The sequence below is a fragment of the Pantherophis guttatus genome, chromosome 6, assembly GCF_059756535.1.
Source record: "Pantherophis guttatus breed Tessera chromosome 6, ASM5975653v1, whole genome shotgun sequence".
Taxonomy (NCBI): Eukaryota; Metazoa; Chordata; class Lepidosauria; order Squamata; family Colubridae; genus Pantherophis; species Pantherophis guttatus.
Genome location: NC_142068.1, coordinates 78,981,314 through 79,008,679, shown reverse-complemented (window position 1 = coordinate 79,008,679; position 27,366 = coordinate 78,981,314). Strand labels below are relative to the sequence as shown.

At 41.4% G+C, this 27,366-nt stretch overlaps 1 protein-coding gene and 1 long non-coding RNA gene across 2 annotated transcripts in view; one reads left to right on the top strand and one right to left on the bottom strand.

Annotated features, from left to right (window-relative positions):
• CDH23 (cadherin related 23) overlaps nt 1-27,366 on the bottom strand; it is a 635,835-nt gene that overhangs the window by 334,419 nt on the left and 274,050 nt on the right. The window contains exons 10-11 of the mRNA XM_087872188.1: nt 17,328-17,440; nt 10,863-11,051 (exon numbers count right to left, since the gene is read on the bottom strand). Of these exons, the coding sequence (XP_087728314.1) occupies nt 10,863-11,051; nt 17,328-17,440 (302 nt within the window). The remainder of the gene's footprint in view (nt 1-10,862; nt 11,052-17,327; nt 17,441-27,366) is intronic.
• LOC148113166 (uncharacterized) lies at nt 3,966-5,953 on the top strand. Its single transcript, XR_015728528.1, has 3 exons — nt 3,966-4,546; nt 5,609-5,688; nt 5,866-5,953. It is a non-coding gene; the product is annotated as an uncharacterized LOC148113166 (long non-coding RNA).

Sequence of the window (27,366 nt, the reverse complement as noted above, 5' to 3'; positions counted from 1 at the left end):
AAAAAGCTTTCAAGCTCTTTTAAGCAATCAGACCATCAAATTTCCTTTCCTAAAGGAGGTAGCTGGATCACATCATCCGCGTGAAAGTATTGTATGAATATGGAACGGAATCAAACCACTGTGGGGTACAGCATTCAGCTCAAAATCCATGCTGTGCCATGATGAAGCTTATTGGGTGCCCTGAAGCAAAGATGCCATTTTTTTCAGCCTAATCTACCTCACGGCGGTTTCATCAGGTTGCAGTAAAATTGCTCCATTTATATTCTCCATAGCCCAAGGACTGGCAACTTGTGACCATCAGATGTTGTGGGTTTCAAACCCAATGAGACACAACCAGCATAGCTAGTGATCAAAGGTGACAAAAACAGTAACTGAAGATTCCATGGAAGATGCCACTATTCCTTTGGGTAGTGTAAATGTAGTTGTACTCATAAAGGCACACTTGGCTGCCCCACAACATTGTCACTGACCATACATTGTTCCTGCCTTGACCTACAACTACAGGTAGTCCTTGATTTATGACCACAATTGAGCCCAAAATTTCTGTTGCTGGGACATTAATTGAATTTTACCTCATTTTATGACTTTTCTTGCCACAGTTGTTAAGTGAATCACTGGAGTCGTTAAGTTGGTAACACGGTTGTTAAGTGAATCTGGCTTCCCCATTGACTTTGCTTGTCAGAAGGTTGCAAAAGGTGATCACATGAGGTTTAATTAGAGGTTTCCATACATCAATACCCTTAAAATATTTTAAACTGACTAGTAAGTTTTTAAGAAAAAAGTTATGGAAGGGAGAAAAAACAACCTCCTAGCATTTAACGATTCAATTGTTGTTATCTTAGTATGATGGGGATTTTATTTTTTTGATGCATTTTGTTCATTTCTGTATTGATTGGTTAGATTTACCAGTATGTCTCACCTTTCTTCCAAGAGTGCATGACAACTTCATGGGGATCTCCCTTCATATTATCCAACAACAACAACAACAACAGCAACAGGGACAACAATAACAACCCTGTAAAGTAGACTGGGCTGAGAGAAAATGATTGGCCCAAAATCACCCAGGGAGCTTTCATGGCTGAAAAGAGACTAGTTCCTGGCAGCTCAACTGATGACTTTCCTTGTGAAAATGATGGGTTGAAGTCAGTGGTGGGATTCAGCCAGTTCGCACCACTTCAGAAGAACCGGTTGTTAACTTTCTGAGCAGTTTGGCAAACTGGTTGTTGGAAGAAATCATTAGGGCAGAGAACCGGTTGTTAAATTACTTGAATCCCACCACTGGTTGAAGTCCAAAAGACTGAGTGCTAAATTCATAATCTTAGAGAGGAAAGATATAGATTTGCTCTCTGTTGATGAACTGGTGCTATATCAACTTAATATCAACATAATGTGAAAGACTGATCAATATCATTCTGCATGGTCAAGATTTAATGCTATGTTTAAAACTTATATGTATACAGTATATTACGCTTCAGAAAGCCAGTTTGATATAGTGGTTAAGGCATCAGGCGAGAAACCAGGAAAATGTGAGTCTAGTCTAGCCTAGGGAACAAAGCCAGCTGGGTGGACTTTGGGCCAGTCACTCTCTCTCAGCTCTAGAAAGGAGGCAATGGCAAACCACTCCTGAAAAACCTTGCCAAAAAACTGCAGGGACTTGTCCAAGCAGTCTTGGTTGCACATTTTTTATCAATAGTTATGGTTTATAGAAGCTGCCCTCTTCATATTAGCAATTGTAACATACTACTAATTTTAACAGTCGGTTTTCTTCCGTAAATATTAATACTTTTTTGAGATTGGAAAATGGTAGAAAAAAGTTTCAGAGAATGAAAGCAAGTTGTTTTGCTTACAAAACATGATAGAAAAGGAATATGCCGGTACATATTTGTGTTTCCCCGAAAATAAGCCCTCCTCTGAAAATAAGCCCTCCCTGAAAATATTCAAACGCATACACAGCCAGTTCCCGCCATTTCCTCTGGTTAGGATTAGGGAGACAGAGCTGGAAATCAGGTAAGACGGCAAGAGGAGCCCCGTCTTGCTCCACGTACCCCAAAATATTAAGACCTCCTTCAAAATAAGGCCAAGCACTTATTTTGGGGTTCAAAAAAATATAAGACAGGGTCTTATTTTCGGGAAAACACGGTATTCATCTATTATCTTTGAGTCTGAGCCCAAGATTATGTTTAGCCTAGGCAAATAGTTTATTGATTTTCCAGCCTAATAAATCCTACACAAGGCCCATTTCAATGAAACTGGAATACATGTTGGGTTTCTTTGCCTTTTGGGGAGCTAAGGAACTCAAAAGATGGTTTTCAACCACAGAAATCTTCAATCAAGTTTTAATGCCAGCTGATTAGCACCAATTAAGACAATTGATTATTTTTAGCTGACAGTGAAGAACTCTTAATATATAACTAACCCATTCAACTCTCTGTTTTCTGCTAAGCATTTGAAATGTAGCTTTCTGTAGGATCCTGCTTACAAAACTCCTTCCTCAAAGCATTATTCCTGATTGGAGACATCTGTTCTATCTTAATACCCTGGCACATTTTAGTAGCAATAATAATATTAACAACAACAAAAACAGTGGGTGCATGCAAGGGTGTTCTGGATCAGCTGAAATACCATTCCTCTTGCATCAACCCCATACAGAGAAAAGACAAGGTGTCTGCTGGCACTGTGTGGGGGTGGTATTTATACAATTCAAAATGTAAACACATTTCTACAGATATACACAACAAACTGAAAGGATCGCCCTTGCTATGGCAATCCACGCATGGAAAGGAACTCCTCCAAAGAGTTAATAAGAATAGAGTTTGGATCTGACCCCCATTTCTGCAGCCCTTCAGAGGACTCCCTCTCCTCTCGCAGGCAGACCTTTCACTTTAAAAGGGGGTTCTGCAAGTATGGGGGTGGGGGAATCTCATCTTTGCAGGAGGTGGTAGCAGCTTAGAACCTCCCCTGCCGGCTTCCCCATTAACTTTCTGGGGAAGCCAGCAGAGAATACTGCAAATGGCAACGACATGATCGCAAGGTGCTTGGCAACCAGTTGGCTACCAAGTAGCCAGATCGTGATTCAGGTGACTACAGGGGTAATAGTATAACATTTTGCAATGACTGGAAGTGCTTTATATATCCATTCTGTGCAGGGATGAAATGCTCCTAGTTTGGACCGGATCACCCGATCCGGTAGCGATGGAGGCGGGTGGTTCTGAGAACCGGTAGCAAAAATCCCTGCCCGCCCCCCATACCCAGCTGAGCCGCACAATCATCAGAGGCTTTTTTTTTTTACTTTTGAAAGCATTTTTTCTACAACCTCTTCGGCCGAAAAAATGCTTTTAAAAGTAAAAAAAAAAAAAAAAGCCTCTGATGATCGCATGGCTCAGCTGGGATCGTCAAAGGCTTTTAAAAGAAAAAAACCCTTTTTTTCTTTTAAATGCCTCTGATGATCCCAGCTGAGTTGCCTGATCGACAGAGGCTTTTTTTCGCCGAAGAGGTTGTAGAAAAAATGGTTTTAAAAGTAAAAAAAATAAATTAAAAAAAATTGGCCACGCCCGTCACATTAACCTCCCCCACCAAGCCACACCCACAGAACCAGTAGTAACAAATTTTAGATTTCACCACTGATTCTGTGGCTGCCGTAATTCCAGATTGTTGTTAAATGAATGGCCATAAATTAAGGACTACCTGAAATTTACTTCAGAAATACTATAAACATTATTCTCTTTTCACAAGGATAACTTCTCAGAGGACTGCCATTTGTCAGAAATGGTGTAGGGCAGGGGTATCAAACTCAAGACTCGGGGGCTTAGGTCTGGTCCGCAGGGCCACCCTAGAAACAGCAAAGGACCGGCCCACAGTGCCTTCTGCCAGTGAAAATGGAGCTCTGCTTTTGGCTATGACAGCCTCCTGCCACCCTCTTCCAGCCAAGATCGAGCTCCATTTTCACTGGCAGAGGGGGGCAGGAAGCTGTCACAGCTGAAAATGGAGCTTGGGAGCCCATTTTCGCTGGCAGAGCGCTCGGGCCACCACAGATGCTCCTGACACGAGTGATGTCAAGCTGGCCACGTCCACTCTGGCCACGCTCACCCCAGTCCCTGAGGTTAAATACAACCCTGATGCGGCCCTCAATGAAATCGAGTTAGACATCCCTGGTGTAGGGTTTCCTGCTTTGGTGGGGGGTTGGAATAGATGACCTACAAGGTCCCTTCCAACTCTGTTAATCTAATCTAACTTTGTGAGTAATCCTGGCTTTCTATACTTATGCACATTTCAGGAACCTGTGTCACTCCTGTTTTCAACGTCACTGTTTCAGAAGTGCCAATACCTATTTATGACCTTGCTAGGAAAACAGTTTGGTACACCGACGCCATGCTTCCATTTTTCAAGGCAATTGTCTCAGTTTTACATGTCATGTGATATATTTTTTTAATGTTTAGGAGCTGGTTAAGCTGCATTCCCAAGGAGAGGAGCACCATCCAATCATTATGATTACACTGACAAATTGCAATCACAAATAAAAGACTCCACTCCACTTCATCTTCTACCGGTACAAACATTTGTAAACGAACATTTAAGTTAACCGTAAATGAAATGTTTTCTTCTTTCAAAGGACTACATGAGAGGACATTATCTCTTGTAATTTGATCTACGAGCTTAAAGGCTCCAATACAGAAGAAATTCAGAGGACATTCGGGGTTATATCTTACTACACATTAACTATCAATCACTTACAGTAAATGAAATGTCCCTCTGCATTCCTCCATATAATATTTGAAGAACTATTTCCTTTCCTCCAAAGTTTTTCTTTGAGTCAGCGTGACCCCTGGTTACTTTATGGAAAAGTATATTCAGATTTTCTTGATCATAGTTCTTCCCCCCCTTTTTTTTTATTCCTTAGTTTGTTTGTTTGTTTGTTTGTTTATTTATTTATTTATTTATTTATTTATTTATTTATTTATTTATTTATTTATTTATTTATTTATTTATTTATTTATTTATTTATTTATTTATTTATTTTTATTATTCATATTTCTATACCGTCCACTCTCTGAGGACTCTGGGCGGCTTACACCAAAGACAGTATACTAAATAGCATATTGCCCCCAACAATCTGGGTCCTCATTTTACCCACCTCGGAAGGATGGAAGGCTGAGTCAACCTTGAGCCGGTGAGATTTGATCCGCTGATCTGCTGAATTAGCAGTCAGCTGAAGTAGCTGCAGTACTGCACCCTAACCACTGCGCCACCTCGGCTCTCTTAGCCTATAGTGCAGGTAGCTTCCTGTCGAAGTATAGCCTGGGCCCATTTCTTTTTAACCTCAAAGCCAGAGAAGACCAGCCAAGTGCTAAGACATGTAAAAATGCCCCATGTTAATCCAGAACATCATTTTATTGTTTAGATAATGTAAAGACATGGCTATAATATTCTCCTTATTAACTATTAAAATGCAGGCAAAAATTTACTACACAAATTTCACCATCGTGATCTGTAGTTAACTTCTGTTTTTCAAGATTTCACAGTATATTACAAACATTCAAAACCTCAGAATAAATTTGTGAATGTACTTGTGTATACAACACAAACAAAACCACTAATCTATCCTATACAGAGACAATAGAAATACAGCTTGTTTGGGATGTCATGGATCACTCACATGGGAGAACCGACAATAACTGTGTCAATCTGGAGGTAAATTTAATTTTACAATTGCAGACTTTCAAGTTAGAAGACCTCCATCTACTACGGTGGTTAGAAACCAGAAAAAGGGGAGGAAACTTGGGGGTTTATTTTTCATTTTGGAGGGGGATGGATGTCTAAGAAACCCCTTTTTCTAAAATTTTCAATTTTTCCTATATTGGCTTTTAGATTTCATAGATCGCTGGGCTCAAAACCCTGTGGATTAAAAGGGAATTGATACCATAGACACAGCCTCAGCATGGATACCCGATGTTGTTATTAGACACAAAATAATCTTTTGGAAGATTAGAGTTGTACCTCTAGAGGACTGTCTAGAATCACTGTGTATCTGAATTAAACTTTAATGTGTCTATTTTTGTGTTGTTGTTTCTTCCCTATGCCTACCATTTCTTTGCTTGCTTTTTGATCAATGATAGTAATAAATACATTACTTATTTAATTCTTGCCCCCTTTAAATTGGGCTGCATCATTCTTATTGACTTTTTATGTTTTATGTAAGCTTCTGTAGAAATCCTTGCAGGTTGAAGGGCAGGCTGATGAATGCTAAAATAAAACTGAACAATCTAGGTGGTCGCTGAATATGAAATGAAGTAAACTGGCTTTTGGTTTGATTTAGGAAGAATGTTGTTTTGTTTTCACAGGGTTCATCTGAGGAAATTATCCCGCTTAAAAGCCATTTTTTAAAGATTACGAGTTCTTCAAATTGCTACCTGTTCAATTCCTTGATAAAGTGTAATGGGTTATCTACATGTAGGTTACGCTTATGAGTAGATGATTTCCTGTTGGTGACACTTACAAACAGGAAATGCTTCACCTACTTGGTGAACTAAGGTAAAGGTAAAGGTTCCCCTCGCACATATGTGCTAGTCGTTCTCAACTTTCAAAGCCAAAAAGCCAGACACGGAGATGTCCGAAGACGTCTCCGTGGTCATATGTGGCTGGCATGACTAAATGCCAAAGGCACACGGAACACTGTTACCTTCCCACCAAAGGTGGTCCCTATTTTTCTACTTGCGTTTTTTACGTGCTTTCGAACTGCTAGGTTGGCGGAAGCTGGGACAAGTAATGGAGCTTACCCCATTACGCGGCACTAGGGATTCAAACCGCTGAACTGCCGATCTTTCGATCAACAAGCTCAGCATCTTAGTCACTGAGTCACTGCATCCCTACTTGGTGAACTAATAATGCTCAAAAAGACCTGGCTGATCACATGACAACCAAAACTATATGGAGTTTTATACACCACTCCATGAAGGATTCACTAAAAAGAAAAAATCCCATAAGAAAGTAAAAACGTCTCTTCTAACACACAAAAGCAAATCCCTGGGAAAATAAAAGTAGAGGTCCTTTGAAGAATCAAAATTGTGAGAAATAACTTAAGTTTTTAGGGATTACCACTGAATCCAAAGATTTACAACTATAAGCCCTTATACTATAATAATTGAAGTGTTATCTAGGGTTGGACAGACCTAACTTCAAATCTACCCTTTAGCTCTTCAAACATGGGTGGCTTTGGGCCAGCTATTCTCTCTTAGCCCAAAGCACTTCATAGGGTTAATGTGGGAGAAAAATGAAGGAGAATCGTCTGCCAGTTGCCTTGATCTCCTGGAATAAACCTAACAAATGAATAAATTGCATTACAACTATCTTTAAAGGTCGTCTCCAAATGGGCATGATCACCGAAATGCAATAACTCAAAGGTGGCTAGAGGCTTAGATGCTGGTCTTGGGCATCATGCGTAGATGGAATAAAGTAATAGTTTTTCAACTGATATGGTCACAACAACTTCAAATATCTGAAGCATAAAACATTGATTGCTTTCCCAATATAAAACACCAAAGATGGAATTTTCTTAAGGAGAAGCTGTTCTTGTGGTTGACAGCTGGAGCATCAATGTTAAATTGCTCCTTTTTTTCATGAAGTATTCAACATTTTCCTTGTGGCTAAATGTACATTTTAAAACAGAAATCTCATAATCTATTATCCAGTTTCCCTCCTAATTAAGACATTCCGTAAAATTAAATTAAGTCTCCAGGAGCAAAATAAATTCACAAGAAAAGGAGACAACTTTTTTTCTAAATACTGATGAATACTGATGAAAACAACATATTATTCCAGAGCATAAGAGGATTTACATATCTTTAATTATCTCCATGTGGTTTCAGTAATTCTTTAAATTAGGAATGTGCATAGTGCTTGTGGGAACTGGGTTTTTTTTAAATAGAAATGTTAAATCAGACTATATATAAATTCCTTATTTCAACAGATTATCTCCTTGTGACTGACAGTAAATAAACACATAAGATTTGTTTTATTTTTTTAAATTATTTTTATGAAGATATTGGGAATTAATACACTCATGGATTATTTTGCATCCTGGAAATTCAGCTGAATTTTTTTCTCCCTACTTTCTCATGTAAATGACTTTATCATACCAAGTTTTTTTTTTCCCCAGCAATAACTTTGATTTTTTTGAATTAATTTAGACAAACGGATTTTTCATGCATTGTATTTTAATTGATGCCTTATTTACTGAAAAGTCTGTTTACTGGATCAATACATTGAATTTATTTAAAGTAATGAGGGCTAGCAATAGAGTCAGGAATATTCCATGAGCCACAAATGTACAAATGAAAAATTGGATCTAACTTTCCAGACATTTTAAAGTTGACAATGCAAGAAGGGAAGAACAAGGCTAAGCTCATCATGCCAAGTAGGAGTGGTTCATATGAGGAAAGGATTAAAGTAGGAATAGACGCAAGAAAAAATATGGATTTGAGGTATGATGCTCACTCTCCTCCTTAAGTAACTACTAAAACAAAATTCTAAAGGAACCCTTTACTTGATATGATTTACATTCAAGACTGATGACCAAGTCAAATTTCTTCATTCATGTTCTGGCACCATACAATCATGGTACTGAGGTAAAAAATATTTTAGGGGCTAATTATTCTGCCTATCTGGAAGCAGGACATTTTGCATTCCCTAAGACTTGTAGCAAGTGAGGACTTCATGATGTCAGCATACCCTTCCCCAATATTTAGGCTAAAATGAGTTGTCTCGGTTTGGGAGTTGAGATGATATGGCTAAGACCTAAGACATTTAGGTCCATTTATCACTAAATCCAAATTTCTGGGGGTTAATTGGCTTGGTCAAATTGCTGCTGTTTTCCCAGTTGCAAAATAGGTTACTTCTCAATTAAATATTTTGCATGAACTGGGATATGGTAGTCAAATAGTGTTTATTTTTATTTGTAGGTTTAAAGTTTTGGGAACTACTACCTCATTTAAATCACTCAGATTTGCCCAGAGAAATTGAGCTATTACCTGCCAATCTCAGCCTTAAAGGTAATATTGCACATTAAGATCTCCCAGGCTGGTAACTTCCAAATATAATGGATAGCTATCCAACAAATCTTTAGTCTATGTACTGCTTTGGAATTATGGAAATTATAGTATAACACATCTGCAAGCTTTTAAGCCCAGCTTAAAGGCTGTTGCACATTATGACATAGTTCTATGGTTGAATGGTGCACAGGCAGTAAAGCAAGAATATATGAGTCAATTTGGATGAGTAATTCAACAGCACAATATTAGACTGCAGGAAAAACAACTTTAGTACTGTTCCAAGACAAAGGGCCTTTGCTGAATCATATTAGCAACCCCAGACCAAAACCAAAAGATGCTACAGATCAGTTGTTAGTCGCATCTCAACAGAAGGCATGAACCCCAGTCATGCAAGAAAGAAAGGTTTTGGGAAATCAATAGAGTTTAAAAAACAAATGAAGTTATCTTACACTTGAGAATCTTACAGCAAAGATAAGTGTTTGTGTTCTTATGCATGTATACAGTATGTGTGAGAGAGTATATATATAGAAAAACAAAAGGCAATTCAGCCAAATAACTTGGAGAACCTGTCATTTAACACACACTTTAACTGAAAGATTTTCTGATACCCACGGAGGTGAATTCTCACTGGACCAAGATATTCTGATATGAAGGAGAAATAAAAAGCTGTCACTCTGGCAAAGGAACAGACAAGAGAAATTTCTAGTTTTGTGCTAATGGCCTTTTACAGCACATCTCCTTCAACCTTGACAAATCTCAAGTTTTTGTGCAAGGGACCATCTTGATAAAAAAAAATCACACAGGAAATAAACTTTCTTTTTTGTCAGTTTTCCAAGTGAGCACAATGTAAGTTGAACAGCTGGATAGGAGAAAAGCACATTCAGTATCATCAACTGCTTAGTGATTTCTCAATTAAAGCTAACTTGTTATACAATGAGGTAGATTTTTAAGGAGCATAGATATAAAATAATGAGAAGACCCCAGTGGTAGGTGAAATCCAACACTTTTAAAATTGTCACTGATTTCCACATAGTCAGAATGTTTAATTCCTGGTGACATATCTGACTTTAAAAAGGGCTTTTTGTACATACATATGAACCAATAAAAGACTCCTGATGAAAAACTTTCTGTGTTACTGCCACAAGAACAAAACGGTCTACATTTATCACTAAAACCTGAGAAAGGAAGGCATTTAATTGCAAAAAAACCCTGCCACTGTACCTGCTAGATAACATAAATGGTATCATCATCATCATTTTAAAGATGGAACCATGGGTTAAGAAGATGTAGATATTGAAAAGGTACTCCAGCCATTTTCCACATATCATGGTTACTTGATGAAAGTTTAACTTAACCACAAATTATTGATACATAATGAAAATTATTTCCATGCAATTATGGATTATATAATTGATTATAATTATGACAGCAAACTGTCAAGGATATAGGAATGTGCTTACAATAGAAGGAAATTAAAATTACCAGTTGAGTTTTATACATGGCAACTATAAATAATGAGTTGGGTTTTTTTTTATTATAAAAAGATCTAAATTGTTTGGAGAATTTTATTGCATAATTTGGAAGACTTTTAAAAATATAAATCATGTAATGAATCAATATATAGTAAATTCTGAATTAGATATGGCATGTGTGATACTCTTAATAAATAGAAAAAGTATTAGAAAGAATAATATGGAAGGTTATTCCAGTTAATTATCTTAATTATATAGATATTCTATTAATATGAAGGAAGAATGTTAGAAACAGAATTCAGGGAATCAAAAAAGAATGATTTAATCCCAATTCTTCATATTTTACCTCATCTTTATCCTGCACTTGGATGAAAAGAGGAAGAGCGAATCCCACTTGGGCCAATTCAGGAATAGCCACGCTGTACTCTGAACTGTTGAATTCAGGAGCATTGTCATTTATGTCAATAACAAGGATGTTGAAAGTAGTCATCACAGTGGCATTGGAAGGTGTCCGATCATCATTTAGTTCAGTTCCCTGAAAAAATACAGTGAAAATAAAATTTTGCAAAGAACTACAGAAGAATCAAGAATTAGATCAATTCATATTTCTTTTAGATTTAGCTACGTTTCATATAATTAGTGCTATGTGACTAAGATCAAGAGAAGCTACGGAAGAAGTTAAACGTACCTTCTATAAAGCCCTGAAGACGTTTTTATTCCACCAAGCCGGCCTAGCCTAATGGTTTTTAATTGGGATTTTAAATTTTAAGGATTTGGGGGTTTTAAATTGGGAAGCTAATGATTTAATTCTTTTTTAATTATCTTAACTTTTGTATTTGTAAGTTTTTTAATTTTGGCTGTTCACCGCCCTGAGTCCCTTCTGGGAGAAGGGCGGTATACAAATTAAAAAAGAAATAGAAAGAAAGAAATATGATTAAGCTTGAAATGTAATCAGACACCGGATTCATATTATCATATGTGGTGGACATGCCCAAAGGCAAAAAAAAAAAAAAAAAAAAAAAAATACTGGACAAAAATACATACATGGTTAGAAAAAATGGTAAAGCAACACAGGGATCTAAAACCAGAAATATTTTTATTGGGTATTTTAACCAGAAAAATACAATAAAGGGAATACATATTTAATTTTACATGTGTTAACAGCAGCTAGAATTGTGCTTGCACAACAGTGGAAAAACGAAGAGATCCCTACAGAGGAAAATGTAATTAAAAAATATTAGAATGTGCAGAAATGGATAGATTAACATTTAAAATTAAGGAGAAGGAAGAAACTGAATATTTTTTAACATGGAATTTGTTTTATCAATGGCTAACTAATATATTCAGAGTTGGTTTCACATTTGAACGTGCCGATATGATGTACCCAATAAACAGGATATTTGAGAAAAGCCACAGCCTCAGAGTCTTGAATTGATTGGGAGTATGACTCGGAACCATGACGCCTTCTACCCCAAGGGTCCAAATTCGCTTCCCCAACCCTGTCTCCCAACATGTTAAGGAGAGTGGAGATTTCTCCTTCTGGCAGATGAACTGGAAATGGAGCTAAAAGAATTGACCAATCACTTAATTCTTGAGCCAAGTTAGGGCTCAGCAAGTAGGCCAGTGCAATTCATGCTGGCATATTTTTCTGCTGACTTCAAGGCAAGAGGATAGCAAAAAATTTGCAACTTTGTGGAAGATCCCACGTGGAGGGAGGGCTTGTAACCGAGCAGTCATCCAAACTTCATTTTGGTGTATATCCCCTCTTGAAAAGTTTTGAATTTTAAAGTATCTTTCTTGACCATTTGAGGGGCATAACTTTCAAGGCACTTGCAGGCTAATGAACAGAGAAATCAATAATTATTTATTAGATTTACGTGCTGCCCATCTATTCTATGTGACTTTAGGATGTAATGGGAGAGAACCAGCCTTCAAATTTAGCAAAGAGAGGGAGGGGGTGGGTGGGAGGAATTTTCTTCCCTATTGAAACAAAGGCTTTGCCTCAGTCAGATTTTTCTTTAACTAAAAAGAAAAATGAATGGTGGGAAGGAGAAAGATTTCAAGGGGTAGCAATAATAGCATATTGACCATATAGAACTGCGCTGAATGAAACTTTAAGAGGGGTCAAATCGACTAATTGCACACAAAGTGCTGCCTTAGTCAGCAGACTGTGTGTGTGTGTTCTCATTCCTGTTTTTGGAAAATGCTACGCCCTCCTAATCAATGACCCTTCTAGCAGATGCCCTCTCTCCCACCTCCATCCCTTCCATTTCAGTAGAATATAATTCACTAAATATGTTTCCAGCTTTATATTGATTTTAATTAAAGATCTGTGATGGGGGGTGGGGGGAGAGGTTTGTAGAATTGAAAAGGGCTATTTGAGTATTTGTATCTAAACTGATTTGCTCCTCATCTCTCTAAGTTGGCTCCTCTGAGGAGCATCAAATATTGTTGGTGCTTCATAGATGACAAGAAAGAAAGAAAAAGAAAGAAGGAAGGAAGGAAGGAAGGAAGGAAGGAAGGAAAGGAGGAAAGAAAGAAAGAAAGAAGAAAGAAAGAAAGAAAGATAGATCTGAATTTAATAATGACAATTCCCTTATAATGTATCAGCAGGCAAGATACATGACTGTAGAAATTCCATCACTGTCATCAAACACTCCATCATTTTTGGAAATCTAAGGACTGTTCTACGTTTCTTTCCTATCTAAAATCAGTAGATATGAAGAAAAAAAAAACAAACAACCTTGGAAGAAATGAAGAAAGATCTAACTCTTATGGAATGGTGACTGATAATGCATGCAATTTTTTTCTTAAGGGTTACTTTTTCTTACAACCCATTTTTATTAATGTACAGGTAGGCCTCAACGTATAACCACAATTCAGCCCAAAATGTCTGTTGCTAAGTGAAACATCTGTTAAGTGAATTTTGCCTGATTTTATGACCTTTCTAGCCATAGTTGTTAAGTGAATCATTGTAGATGTTAAATTAGTAACACGGTTGTTAAGTGAATCTGGTTTCCCCATTGACTTTTCTTGTTAGAAGGTTGGAAAAGGAAATCATGGGACACTGCAACCGTCATAAATCCGGGTCAATTGTCAAGCGGCTGTACTTTGACCCCATGACCAGAGGGATGCTGCAGCTGTCGCAAGTGAAAAATGTCCATAAGTCACTTTTTCAGTGGCATTGTAACTTCAAACAGTCATTAAACTAACTGTTGTAAATCAAGGATTACCTGTATTACAGTGGTGGGTTTCACATTATGTTACTACCAGTCCGTCGGGTGCGCACATGTCTGGTTCGCGTACGCACCTGCCTTCCACACATGCGCCTGACCTTTTGCGCATGCACCCGGCCTCAAAAATGTGTCTAAATAGGATAGCATAGAGCCGGGGCGGGTGGGCAAGCCCACCTGCAATTTCCGCTACCAGTTCAGGTGAACTGGTCCGAACCAGCTGAATATCACCTCTGCTGTATTAATGTCCTTAGGACAGTGATGGCGAACCTGTGGCACGCATGCCAGAGGTGGCACACAGCGCCCTCTCTGATGGCACATGACCTGTCGCCCCAGTTCAGCTCCGTTGCGCATGTGGGCACACCTCCCACCGGCAAGCTGGTCTTCAGGTCTCTGTCGCGCATGTGCAGGGGCGGGATGCATGCAGGGGGCGTGCACGCATGTGCGGGATGTGCATGAACGGGGGTGTGGGCATGCAGGGGTGCATGCGAATGCACAGGGTGGGGTGCATGAGTGGACCCTGCGCGCACATGCACGGGGAGTGGGGCACACTGCATTTTGGGGGTTCTGGGGGGTGCGTGCATGTGTTCACGCGAACACACACACTCCTTGGGCACTCGGTCCGGAAAAGGTTAGCTATCACTGCCTTAGGAGGACCAGTACATCCTTTGTTACTCCTGTTCTGCTCACTCTTCTTGTATCACTATCATTCAACTAGCCAGCATTTCTATTAACTTGCTGACTTTGTGCGTGGTAGTCAAAACCCAAGCAAGCATCTCTAGAAAATGCTCAACACAGGTAAAATATATACCTCATGATGGAGTTTTGAAACAACTTTAATATTCCATCATGGGGCAGATTCTGATATACAGAAACCCATTTAGAATGGGTGAAGACCATTGTGTCAGTAGCCAGAGTGATCTGTGAAGCCTGCAGATAATGAAAATTGGGTTGATCACAAAGTATAGGTAGTCCTCAACTTACAAACATTTGTTTAATGAGCAAAGGTACAACAAAACTGAAAAAAAGTTACTTATGCCTGGTCCTCACACCTACGATCATCATAGCATCCCTGGGGGTCACGTGATTAAAATTTGGGTGCTTGGCATCCAGCATGTATTTGCAACATTTCTTCTCTTGCCTTCTGATGTTTTGGAAAATGAGTTGACCCACTGGTGGGATTCAGCCAGTTCGCACCACTTCGGGAGAACCGGTTGTTAACTTTCTGAGCAGTTTGGCGAACTGGTTGTTGGAAGAAATTATTAGGACAGAGAATCGGTTGTTAAATTACTTGAATCCCACCACTGAGTTGACCCCCTCTTCTTTGTTGCAGCCCCTCAAATACTGGAGTACTGCTATCATGTCACCCCTAGTCCTTCTTTTCTCTAGACTAGCCATACCCAAATCCTGCAACCGTTCTTCATATGTTTTTATCTCCAGGCCTTTAATCACCTTTGTTGCTCTTCTCTGTACTTTTTCCAAGGTCTCAACATCTTTTTTGTAATGTGTCTGGAATGGTATAGGGTTGGACTAGAAGACCTCCAGGGTCCTTTCCAACCCTCTTATTCTGTTAACATCCTGGAGTCAAATGATCTACATTTGCAACCTTCCCAACCAACTTCCAATAAGTAACATCAATGGAGAAAACTAGATTCACTTAATGTGATTCACTTAACAACTGCAGTGATTTGTGTAACATTAAAAGCAGGGGTGAAATCCAGCAGGTTCTTACAGGTTCTGGAGAACCGGTAGCAGAAATTTTGAGTAGTTTGGAGAACCGGCAAATACCACTTCTGGTTGGCCCCAGAGTGGGGTGGGAATGGAGATTTTGCAATATCCTTCCCCCAGGAGTGGGGAGGGAATGGGGATTTTGCAGTATCCTTTCCCTGGAGTGGGGAGGGAATGGGGATTTTGCAGTATCCTTTCCCTGGAGTGGGATGGGAATGGAGATTTTGCAGTATCCTTCCCCTGCCACACCGACCAAGCCATGCCTATCAAGCCACATCACGCCCACCAAGACATGCCCCACAGAACCGGTAGTAAAAAAAATTGGATTTCACCACTGATTAAAAGGTTATAAAATTGGTCACAATTCACTTAGTCACCATCTTGCTTAGCAAGAGAAATTCTGGTCCCAGTTGCGATCATAAGTCAAGGACATCCTGTAACCTGAAAATGCCATGCTGTAGCTCAGTCTTTAACAGTTTGATATCAGACAAGAAAAGTCCTTTAATTGTAGTGGAAACATGTGTATATAAAACTGTAATTTACTGTAATTTGTGCACAAAACATGTCAAAAAAGAATTAGGAGGGCAGAGGTGGTTTATCCAAATATGCGAAAAGAATTAAACCCTGAAGCATCACTAAAAAGGTACACAATAAACATGTTTTTTTGAAATTCAAACCAATATTTGTGCATTTAACAATGTATTTTTTTCCAAGATAACTAGTTCATGAATTAGTCTTTTTTTTTTAGGCATGAGTGCCCAATATATTTTGTTTATATTCTTGATAACCAATATTTTATTTCAGGTGCACAGCTAGAAAATATTGCCAGTTCTCAAACTTTCCCATGTAAGCCACATTTCAAAGTCCAATTTTCCGAAACATCTGACACTTTCATTTCATGTGATATTCTTCTTTAACTTTTTTCTTAAATCTTAATAATTCCATGGGGATTACATGTTTATTTATTTTTTTACCTTTATCCTACCTTTATCAATTTTTATAAATATTGCAAGGTGGCAAACCTACCTAATGCTCCCTCCTCCTTCTATTTTTCCCACAACAGCCCTGGATTGGACTGGGAGAGAAAATGATTGGACCAAAGTTACCCAGCTGGACTAGAACTCACAGTCTCCTGGTTTCTAGCCAGAAGCCTCAACCATTAGACCAAATTGGCTCTCATGTTATTATTTAATTAATAATAAAGTTTCCTTTGAGTTGAGATTGTCTGGTTGTGATGTCATAGACATGTCCATGTCATTTCCTTGGTAAAAAAAAAATACAGTAGAGATTTTATTAACGCCTCTCAATTTAGCCTACAATCCTGAAATGTTCTAGTTCAAGGGTGTCAAACTCAAGGCCCGGGGGCCGGATCTGGCCCGCAGGGCTACCTTGGAAGCAAGAAGGACCAGCCCGCAGTGCTTCTGCCAGTGAAAATGTATTTTGGGAGGGCTACATGCGGCCTTCTGACCTCCGTTTTCACTGGCAGAGGGTTGCAGGAGGCCGTCGCAGCCGAAAACGTTGCTCGGGAGCCCGTTTTCACTGGCAGAGCACTCGGGCTCCCATAGGCGCCCCTGACACAAATGATGTCGAGCTGGCCACGCCCACCCTGGCTCCCCAAGGCCAAACACAACCCTGATGCAGCCCTCAATGAAATCGAGTTTGACACCCCTATTCCAGTTATTTCCCATTTGAATGCTAAAGGCCACTGTTGAATTTAACATCTTGATGACATGCTACCGTATAATTGGTCAGGCATACACTAACTATTCCACAATCAAGAAAAAACAGTCTATGTTCTTTTCTTCTCTCTTTGAGATGTTCTGAAAGAGAGGCTTAGTTTTTTCTCTTACCTTCACCGTAAGAATAAATCCAGCACTGTAAAAAGGATTTTCTCGGTCCAGTGGCCCATTCAGAGTTAAAGCACCACTGATGTAGTCCAGTGCAAAGATACTGTTGGTGTTGCCTGACAATAAAATAAATAGGATAAGTCCAAATAAACTCCTGTGAAAAGCATAAAAAGCTCAAGAATTAATAAAGAAGTTTAGAGACAGACGTTCAGAGAAAGCTGCGTTAGTACATAACAGAATGTAAATTGCAAAGAGAAGTTTGAGAAGTGAAAAGGTTGTGTCATCTGGAACCCCAAGCCAGCGGCACGTTATGATGGGAATTAAAAGCATTTCATTAAAAAAAAATATCTAAACTCAATTTCCCATTGCCTCAGTCTAACAAGATATAGGATGGAGAACTGAATAACTTCTGATAATATCACAAAAACTTCAGGCAATATTAGAAGTCTCAAACTGCGCCTTTTAAAATGGAAATGTATTCATAGTTTTTGTGTGTACACAACAATTCTGTTATATGTAGATTGCACTTACCTTATAGCTAAAACAGGACACGATGAGATGGAAGAAGGGTGCTTTGTTTAAAGCAGGAGTGTCCAACCTTGGCAACTTTCTTCTGGCTGGGGAATTCTGGGAGTTGGGCATCCACAAGTCTGATCGTGGTCAAAGTTGGACACTCATGATTTAAAACATCGTGGACATTCTGGAGGAGATTGGAATGATTCATCAGGTTCGCCTGATTCGCCAGTTACGTCCCTTTCTAGATCGGGACTCGTTACGCACAGTCACTCATGCCCTCGTCACCTCTCGTCTGGACTATTGTAATGCTCTCTACATGGGGCTCCCCTTGAGGTGCACCCGGAGGCTCCAACTGGCGCAGAGTGCCGCCGCGCGGGTGGTTATGGGAGCAACATGGAGCTCCCATGTAACACCTCTCCTGCGCGAGCTGCACTGGCTCCCGGTGGTCTTCCGGGTGCACTTCAACCTTTAAAGCACTCCATGGCTTAGGACCTGGTTATCTACGGGACCGCCTACTACCACCAACAGCCTCCCACCGACCAGTACGCTCCCACAGAGAAGGGCTCCTCCAGGTGCCATCGGCCAAACAATGTCGGCTGTCGGCCCCTAGGGGGAGAGCCTTCTCTGTGGGGGCACCGACGATCTGGAATGAGCTCCCCCCAGAGATACGGAGGATCCCGGATCTGCGCACCTTCCGCCGCGAGTTGAAGACGCTTTTATTTCATCAAGCGGGCCTCGCCTAAATTTTCTCCCTTTTAAATGAAAATTTTTAATTTTTAATTGTATTTTAAAATTATGGGTATTTTAAATTATGGATATAAATTCAGCCAAATTTATTTAATTTATTTTATTCGATTTTAAATTTTGTATATTTATGTGTTTTATTTCATGGCTGTACACCGCCCTGAGTCCTTCGGGAGTAGGGCGGTATAGAAATTCAATAAATAAATAAATAAATAAATAAATTTGCAGAACATAGGCAGGAAATGGGATCTTTCCTCTCTCTGCTATAATGGAGGGCAGCAGTAGTGGAATTCAAATAATTTTAACAACCGGTTCTCTGCCCTAATGACTGGCTGGGTGGGCGTGGCCATGGTGGGAGTGGCCAGCGGGTGTGACAGGCAGCACTCCGCCTCACTGCAGCCCCCTGGGAGCAAAAACGGGCCGCGGGGGGCCATGCCCCCTGTGCTCTCCATTCCCCATTTTGGGCCTAGTAGGCCTCCTTGTGCCTGGGAGATAAAACAGGGCTCATGGAGACTTCTGGAAGGGGCGGAGGGGAGGGGCCAGCCAGCAATTTAACAACTGGTTCGACCAAATTGGTGCGAACCAGTTGAATCCCACCACTGCACAGCAGTAACCCTCATGCAACATGGAACTCATTAAATCTGTATCCATAATTATGAGAAGTTGGGGTGAAAGGACCAAACTGGGAAGAAAAAGGGAAAGGGAAACAGCAATTTCCCTTCTGGGATATTTTGCTTCTGTAATACAAACTTAGCAATGTTTAATAAAACCATATCCCTAACTAGCTGAGTTTTACAAACTGTACATTCCCATTACAGGAGGTCTTGAACTTGGTGCCTTATGGACCAGCTAGTGAGCCACTTTTGATTCCCCACCAGTAGTAAAAGAAAAAGAAAAAAATAATATTCAGGAAAATATGGAAAGAGATTTCTGGAAAATATAGAGGGACACACGAAAGACATGTGCGTTATTGGCTTGTACCTGAATCTTGCCCAATCATTTCATTTTCCCAGAGTCATCACTAGATAGATTTGATCTGAAAGTTTTCAGATTAGCTTCAACTTTTATTGTATTGTTTTATTTTAACTTCATATTTCTTAACCCACCCATCCAAATAGAGGAGGTGGGATAAGCAGAGCACCTCTCTTTATTCTTCTACTCTAAAGCACACATTTGTGTAGTTACATACTTTCCTTGGGTGATCAGTGCCTCCCTAGCCTCCTCTACCTCTATAAAGCATTGTTGTTTTTGTTTATTTTATTGTTACCTTTTTATCAATTTCTTGACCCACTAAAAAATCCCCAGCTTGGGTTAAGTGCAGTTTGGCATGTAGCTGACTGTGCAGTTCTACAAAACAGTGTGATTGCTTTCAATTGGTTTGTCTGCTCTAGTGATCTAATGGCAATTACACTCTCCTCGTTTTATATCCGAAGGGCAAATACACACACACACACACACACCCAGGCACAAATAACAAGCCCCAAGCCTACCTGACATCTCTATTGTTCCTCTTGGATCTACAGCTGAAAAGGTACAGGTAACAAGTAACATGTGAAAGATGGAAGAATCACCTATATGTCTTCTTCAGCATTCACTAATCATCTCCAAATGATCACAAGCTGATAAGCTTGCCTTTATCTTTCTAGATCAGGGGTGTCAAACTTGCGCAGTCACTTTGGCGCCACATGATGTATCGGGACTTTTCCCCCTTCGCTAACCCAGGCGTGGGTGTGGCCATCACGTGATGGATGCGACCCCGCGGCCCGCGACTTTGACAGCCCTGATCTAGACATAGAAGGTAGAAAGTTTCAGTGTCTGCTTAGGGGTTCCTTCATCAAAACCTTTGCTGCTTCCCACCTACCTGTTGCTGCTGTTAATATATATTTCAGAGAATAGACAAGGGAGTGGCACATTATATGATGCATCAGCACTACTCATTTTTAAAAATTAGGAGCATCAGCAAGGGAAATACGTAGACTATGGATGTTCTAGAACAGTGATGGCGAACCTATGGCATGCGTGCCAGAGGTGGCACGCAGCATCCTTTCTGATGGCACACAAGCCGTCACCCCAGTTCAGCTCTGCTGTGCATGTGCACACACCTCCCACTGGCAAGCTGGTCTTCAGGTCTCTGCTGTGCATGTACAGGGGGTGGGGGGCATGCGGGGGGCATGCACGCATGCAGGGGTGTGCATGCATTTGCAGGGCGCGCATGCACGGGGGTGTGGGCGTGCAGGGGGCACATGCAGATGCACAGGGTGGGGCGCGTGAGGGGGCCTTGCGTGCGTATGTGTGTGGGGGGTGGGGCACATTCTATTTTGGGAGGTTCCCGGGGGGCGTGTACATGCACTCACATGCACACGCACATTCTTTGGGCACTCGGTCTGGAAAAGGTTAGCCATCACTGTCCTAGAACTTATGTTTTCCCCAAATATATTTACAGTAAATGAGACAGCATAAAGGAAACAAGGGAAAAGCTCTCATTATGATTTATATCTCATTTCATATAGAGACTTCTTCTTCTTCTTGTGCTATATCCATCAATGGATGTTGGCAATCCTATTATATAATGACACTGGATTTCATTTGGAGGTTCTGGTAGAGTTTCTACTGTATCTAATTTGTGTTTTAAAATCCCAATATTGGATTGATAGGAATTAAAACAGATATATTCTCTGCTTGCAGCTGCTAAACAATGTCAGATCAAGACTGAAGTCTTGAATGTGTTTAAGTATGAACTTGTTGAACTCAAAGGACATAAGTTTAATATAATCACGTGCAGTGGTGGGATTCAAGTAATTTAACAACTGGTTCTCTGCCCTAATGATTTCTTTCAACAACCAGTTTGCCAAACAGCTCAGAAAGTTAACAACCGGTTCTCCCGAAGTGGTGCGAACTGGCTGAATCCCACCACTGGATTTACGTGGATTTATCAATAGAAAAGAGGAAAGTCATGAATAGGAGCTCAGCCCAGTTGTGGAACAAGAACACATTCAAAGAGTTTCTGCCTTAATTAATTCGCTATAAATGAAGGCTGGAAAATTATCGTTACAAAGATTCTGTATTTATGCCACACTAGCAATACCTTACTGAAATCAGCATAGTTCTTGGTTTTTTATAATCTTGTCCAGCTGCGTGAAATAAGACTGTATAAGTAGAAAAATTAAATATCAGACTATCAGAATATCAGGGGTGTCAAACTCTTTTTAATTGAGGGCCGCATCAGGGTTGTGTTTGAACTTGGAGGGTTAGGGTTGTGGGCATTGTCATGGAGGGCGTGGCCAACTTGACATCACTCGTGTCGGGGGGGGCACCTGTGATGGCCACGTGCTAAGGCAGGACTTCTTTCCCTCTTCATTCTCCTTTCTTCTTCCTTCCCCTCTTTCCTTACTTTTCCTCTTGTGCTCTCTTCCCATCTTCCCATCTTTTTCTTTATCTTCTCTTTCTCCTTTCCTGTCCCTCCTTGCATGCTTAAATCCCACAGGGGAAACATTTCTCCTTTTGTTTTGCTTTTAGTTTGTTTTGATAGCCCTCTGACAGTGAAAATGGAGCTGGGAGGGGGGGCGCATGCGGCCCCCTAGCTCCGTTTTCACTGGCAGAGGGCTGCAGGAGGCCGTTGTGGCTGAAAACAGGGCCCAGGGGCACCATGTGTGGCCCTCCCGAGCTCCATTTTCACTGGCAGAGGCACCGCAGGCCAGTCCTTTGCTGTTTCCAGGCTGGCCCCAGTGGCCAGATCTAAGCACCCCGCAGGCCTTGAGTTTGACACCCTAGACTATATACTCAACAAACTTGCTAAAATCCTTCATATATTTGAATTGCCTGTATCTCTACTGCCTGAGTTTCTACTGTTTCTAGAAACTTCAAGTTTATGCTTAAGTGTTTCTATGTCTTTTAATATCAGCATTAGGCCAGGCAATACTCTTCTGATTCTGCCAGCTGCAAAGAACCAAGAATAACACAATGAATTGCTCAGAATAGTTTCTTTATTGCTGTACACCCTTAGACAAGAATCTTGCCAGACTAAAGCAGATACTGCAGAACTATCAGATAAATCCCGTGAAGGTTGAGGAAGGATCCCATCTGGGTATCTTTCTACATCCCAAGGACCCAATGATGATTCCTCTCTTAGCTCCTTGGGAAAGAGCCCCTCCCTCTTTGAATTTAGCAGCAGACTTCACCACAGATTCATTCTATATGGCAGGGGTGGGCAACTGTGGCCCTTTTACAACCTGTGGACTTCAACTCCCAGAATTCCTGAGCCTGCTTGGCTGTCTCAGGAATTCTGGGAGTTGAAGTCCACAGGTTGTAAAAGGGCTACAGTTGCCCACCCCTGCTATATGGCACTGGCAGCCATTTTTTGTCCTAGTGCTCCCATTTCTCAGTGTTAAGAGTTATGCATCATAAACTAATTTTCGAGGCTGTATGAAATCTCCCTAAAGTAAAAGAAATTATCTTCCAGGTTAAAATTTAGAAGTACATGCTAATGTATCTGAAATATAGTGTACATGATGGGGAGATGTACTTTAACAGCAGAAAACTGAACTGTTCATCAATGCACCAAATACCTTCACTTCACTTCACTGCTTCTCTGGTGGGGTTTAGGACATTGACTCAATATTATATCTTCCCCTCATCCTACATTACTAACAACTTGCATACAATTGTGAAAAATGAGGCCGTCCCTTGCCTTTTCTCAAGGTCATAGCACTTGTTAGCATCTCTACTAGAAGTGTAGTTTCTGTGGCACATAGACAAACAGCTTTCTGGGTGGGGGAAGAGAAGGAGACTTGAGAATTCGCTAGGGTCAGCTAAGACCTAATAGTGGAAGGACATCTGTTGTTAGAGAAAGGATCACACTTTTGAGAGAAACAGCTGTCAAGCAATAGCTAGTTGGAAACTGTTGTAAAGAAAACAGAAAAAGATGAAGATCAGAATTATCTAAGACAGTGAGGGCTAACCTTTTTGCCGTCGCATGCCAAAAGTGTGGGGAGTGTGTGTGGGGTCACACATAAGCGCGCCCACACTCATAATTCAATGCACTCCCCCCCCACGCATGAACATGCGCCCTGTTCATGCTCCCCCCACTTTTGGCACACAATGGCACAGTGGGCCCGGTAGGCTCATTTTCCGCCCTCCCCAGGCTCCAGAGGCTTTCTAGGAGCCTGGGGAGGGTGAAAACAGCCTTCCCCACACTCCTAGAGGCCCACCGGAGGCCAGAAACAGCCCATTTCCCAACTTCCGGTGGGCCCAGAAGGTCCAAAAATCAGCTGGCTGGCACGTTCATGTGCGCTGGAGCTGAGCTAGAGCAACGTTTGTGTGCCCACAGATATGGCTCTGCGTGCCACCTGTGGCATGAATGCCATAGGTTTGCCATCACGGATCTAAACCCATAGCAAGCATGCATCTCATACAGGGCTGGGCTTCAAAAATTTTAGCAAGGGGTTCTCTGCCTGGTGGGCATGGCCATGGTGGGCATGGCCTAGTCAGCCTCCTGCACCACGGCAGGGCCTCCCATTTTTGCCCTCCCTGGGCTCTGGAATCTTTCCTCGAGCCTCTGGGAGGGCGAAAACAGCCTCCCCAGGCTTCAGAGACCATTCCTGAACTTTCCCAAATTCTCAGCTACCAGAGGAATTGCCCATTTTATCTGGGTGGCGCCAAGCTGAGGGAAACTTAATTCCTGCGAATAGCTCATGGATACATCTTTACTCATTTTGGAGATTAGACAGATGATGCGGAGGATGTTGAATTTTCACCCTTATATAAGAGCAGGGGTGGGCTTCAAAAATTTTAGCAAGGGGTTCGCTGCCCGGTTGCTGGGTAGGCGTGGCCATGGTGGGTGTGGCCTAGTTGGTCTCCTGCACCAACTAGGCCACAGGAATGCACCACAGAGGGCATCTTTGCCCTCTCCAGGCTCCAGAGGCTTTCCTCGAGCCTCTGGGAGAGCAAAAATGGCCTCTCCAGGCCCTGGAGGCCCCTCCCGAACTTTTGGTAGGTCTTTTTTCACCCTCCCTGAGCCTCCACCCATGCCCTGCACTTACCTGCATCCAAAACAGGCCACCTGGGGACTGCTGGGAGGGGCGGGAGGGGTCAGCCAGGAGTGGGATTTGGGGGTTCTTCGAACTGCACAAAATCTTAGCTAGAGGTTCTCTCGAACCCCTCTGAACTCCCAGCAGTCCACCTCTGATCCCATGGCTTAAAACTCTTCCTAAGGAAGAGGAGAAGAAAGTGGAGGGCTGGTGAAAAGAGAGTGCCCTGTTTGTGCAAATATCAGGTGGGAAAGCTGTAAGAGGAAAGACATTCTTAAGTACAGGAAAATGTCAAGGTTAAACTTGAATTCTAGCTAAGAGGAATTAGTAGAAAGGAACAAACACTCAGAGATTTAAAGGATGATTAAAAGCGACAGAAGTAAGAAATCTCTGTCTTTAGCATGTACAATAAAGCCTTTTGGTAGTAAAATTTAGTTTTTGAGAAGTTGCCATTTATTTTCCCTCGACCCCAACAACCTCAGACTGGAATAAAATGATTTCCCCAAGTATCAGTGCATGTTAGATTAAAGCCTGCTTCAGTAACCAATATCTTAAATACTAAAATATTGCCTAGATAAAGATGTCTTTACATACAGCAGAGCCAAAAAAGAAAGAAAAGAGAAAAGAAGTTAGGAAAAACTGGAGTTACTCTGATTTATTTTATTCTTTTTGTGGAAAGAAGTCGTAGAGATTAGAAGCAATCAGCTAGGACAGTGATGGCTAACCTTTTCCGGACCGAGTACCCAAATCAAATCCCTAAAATACAATGCACGCGTAGCCCCTACGCATGCACCCCCCCACATGTGCCCTGCCCCCGCACATGCATGGCACAGACCTGAAGACCAGCTGGCTGGTGGGAGGCACGTGCGCATGCGTGGCGAACCTGAACTGGGGCAACGGCTCACGAGCCACAGAGAGGGCGCTGCGTGCCATCTCTGGCACGAATGGCATAGGTTCACCATCACGGAGCTAGGAAATGCCTTCAATATTCTCCCCAAAACACTGTTTTTTCCAGGGTGAATGGAAGCTGAGGGTCAGTGTTGGTTCTGGGGATTCCACTGTGATATTCAAGGCCACAAGCAGTATCAGATTGCCCATATTTTGGAGACAGTAACCAGAGAAGAGACCAAAACTGAGTGAACCTTACAAGGAGATGTGGTCACTTTTGATGCTTGTTCCCAAAGTCAAACTCTTAAATGAGTTGAATAATTATGTCGAAGGAAAGCACTGGCCATAGGAAGAGATCTTTAGCCAATAACCCTCTTTGATATTCTGCAAGGGTAATGTGTGTGATGCACAAATATAATGAAGGATAATTAATTCTAAGTTATCTGGGACTTGAACTTCATCAAGAAACAAAGAATTAAGTAAAAAAAAATGTAATAAAGTTGCAGGGATCTGTGTATAATCTAATCATAGCATTCTTAATCAGCCAATATTTTTGAGAACCTTTTAAAGGCAGAATCATGTAAACATGTCTCAGTAGTTGAACTGAACTTCTAAATCTGGAGTCAGTTAACAGAATAGTAGAATAACAGAATTGGAAGGGACCCTGGACGTCTTCTAGTCCAACCCCCTGCTCAAGCAGGAGACCCTATATCCATGATGGCAAACCTATGGGATGTGTGCCACAGGTGGGCACGGGGAGCCATTTCTGTGGGCATGTGAGCCGTCGCCCTAGATCAGCTCTACCGCACATGCACGCATGCCTCCAGCCAGCCAGCTGATTTTCGCGCATGCCAATGCCGCCCCTCCCCTCCCAGGAGTCTCCATGTGGCCTGTTTTGGATGCCAGGTAAGTACAGGGCTCGTGCAGAGGCTCTGGGAGGGTGAAAAACGGGCCTTCCGGAAGTCCGGAAATGGGTTGTTTCCGGCCTCCGAAGGCTTCAGGGAGGCATGCTAGGCCCAAAACAGGGCACAGGGGTCACACACGCATGTAAGGGGGGTGGGGGAGTGCAGGGGGTGCATGCACCTGTGGGGGGGCATGCATGGGGAACATTGCATTATGGATGTAGGCACGTGCTTTTGGCACACAAGGAAAAAAAGGTTCGTCATCACTACCCTATATTATTCTGGACAAATAGCCATCCAATCTCTTCTTAAAAACCTCCAGTGATAGAGCACCTACAACTTCCGAAGGCAAGCCATTCCACTGATTAATTGTTCTCACTGTCAGGAAATTTCTCCTTAGTTCTAGGTTGGCTCTCTCCTTGATAAGTTAGCAATCTTAAAAATGTGAATCAGCAGGCAAAAACCTCATGTAGAATACATGAGAGCGCCTCCTCAGGGTGCCGTCGGTCAAGCAATGTCGGCTGGCGGCCCCCAGGGGGAGAGCCTTCTCTGTGGGGGCACCCACCCTGTGGAATGAGCTACCTCCTGGAATACGACTGATCCCGGACCTCCGAACCTTCCGAAGATTTATTTATTCCAGCAAGCCGGCCTAGCCTAAATGGTTTTTAATGGGATTTTTAAATTTTATAGACTTGGGGTTTTAAATTGGGAGGCCGATTGATTTAATCTCTTTGAATTATCTTAACTTTTGTATTGTATGTATTTTAATTTTGGCTGTTCACCGCCCTGAGTCCCTTTTGGGAGAAGGGTGGTATACAAATTAAATTTAAATAAATAAATAAAAATAAAATAAATAAAATGTGATTTTCAATGATTCTGATAGAACAGGAAAGACAATGGGGCATTCTGAAGGTCAGAATACATGATCTGGTACTGCACTTTGATCTTTCTGACCCCCAACTAATG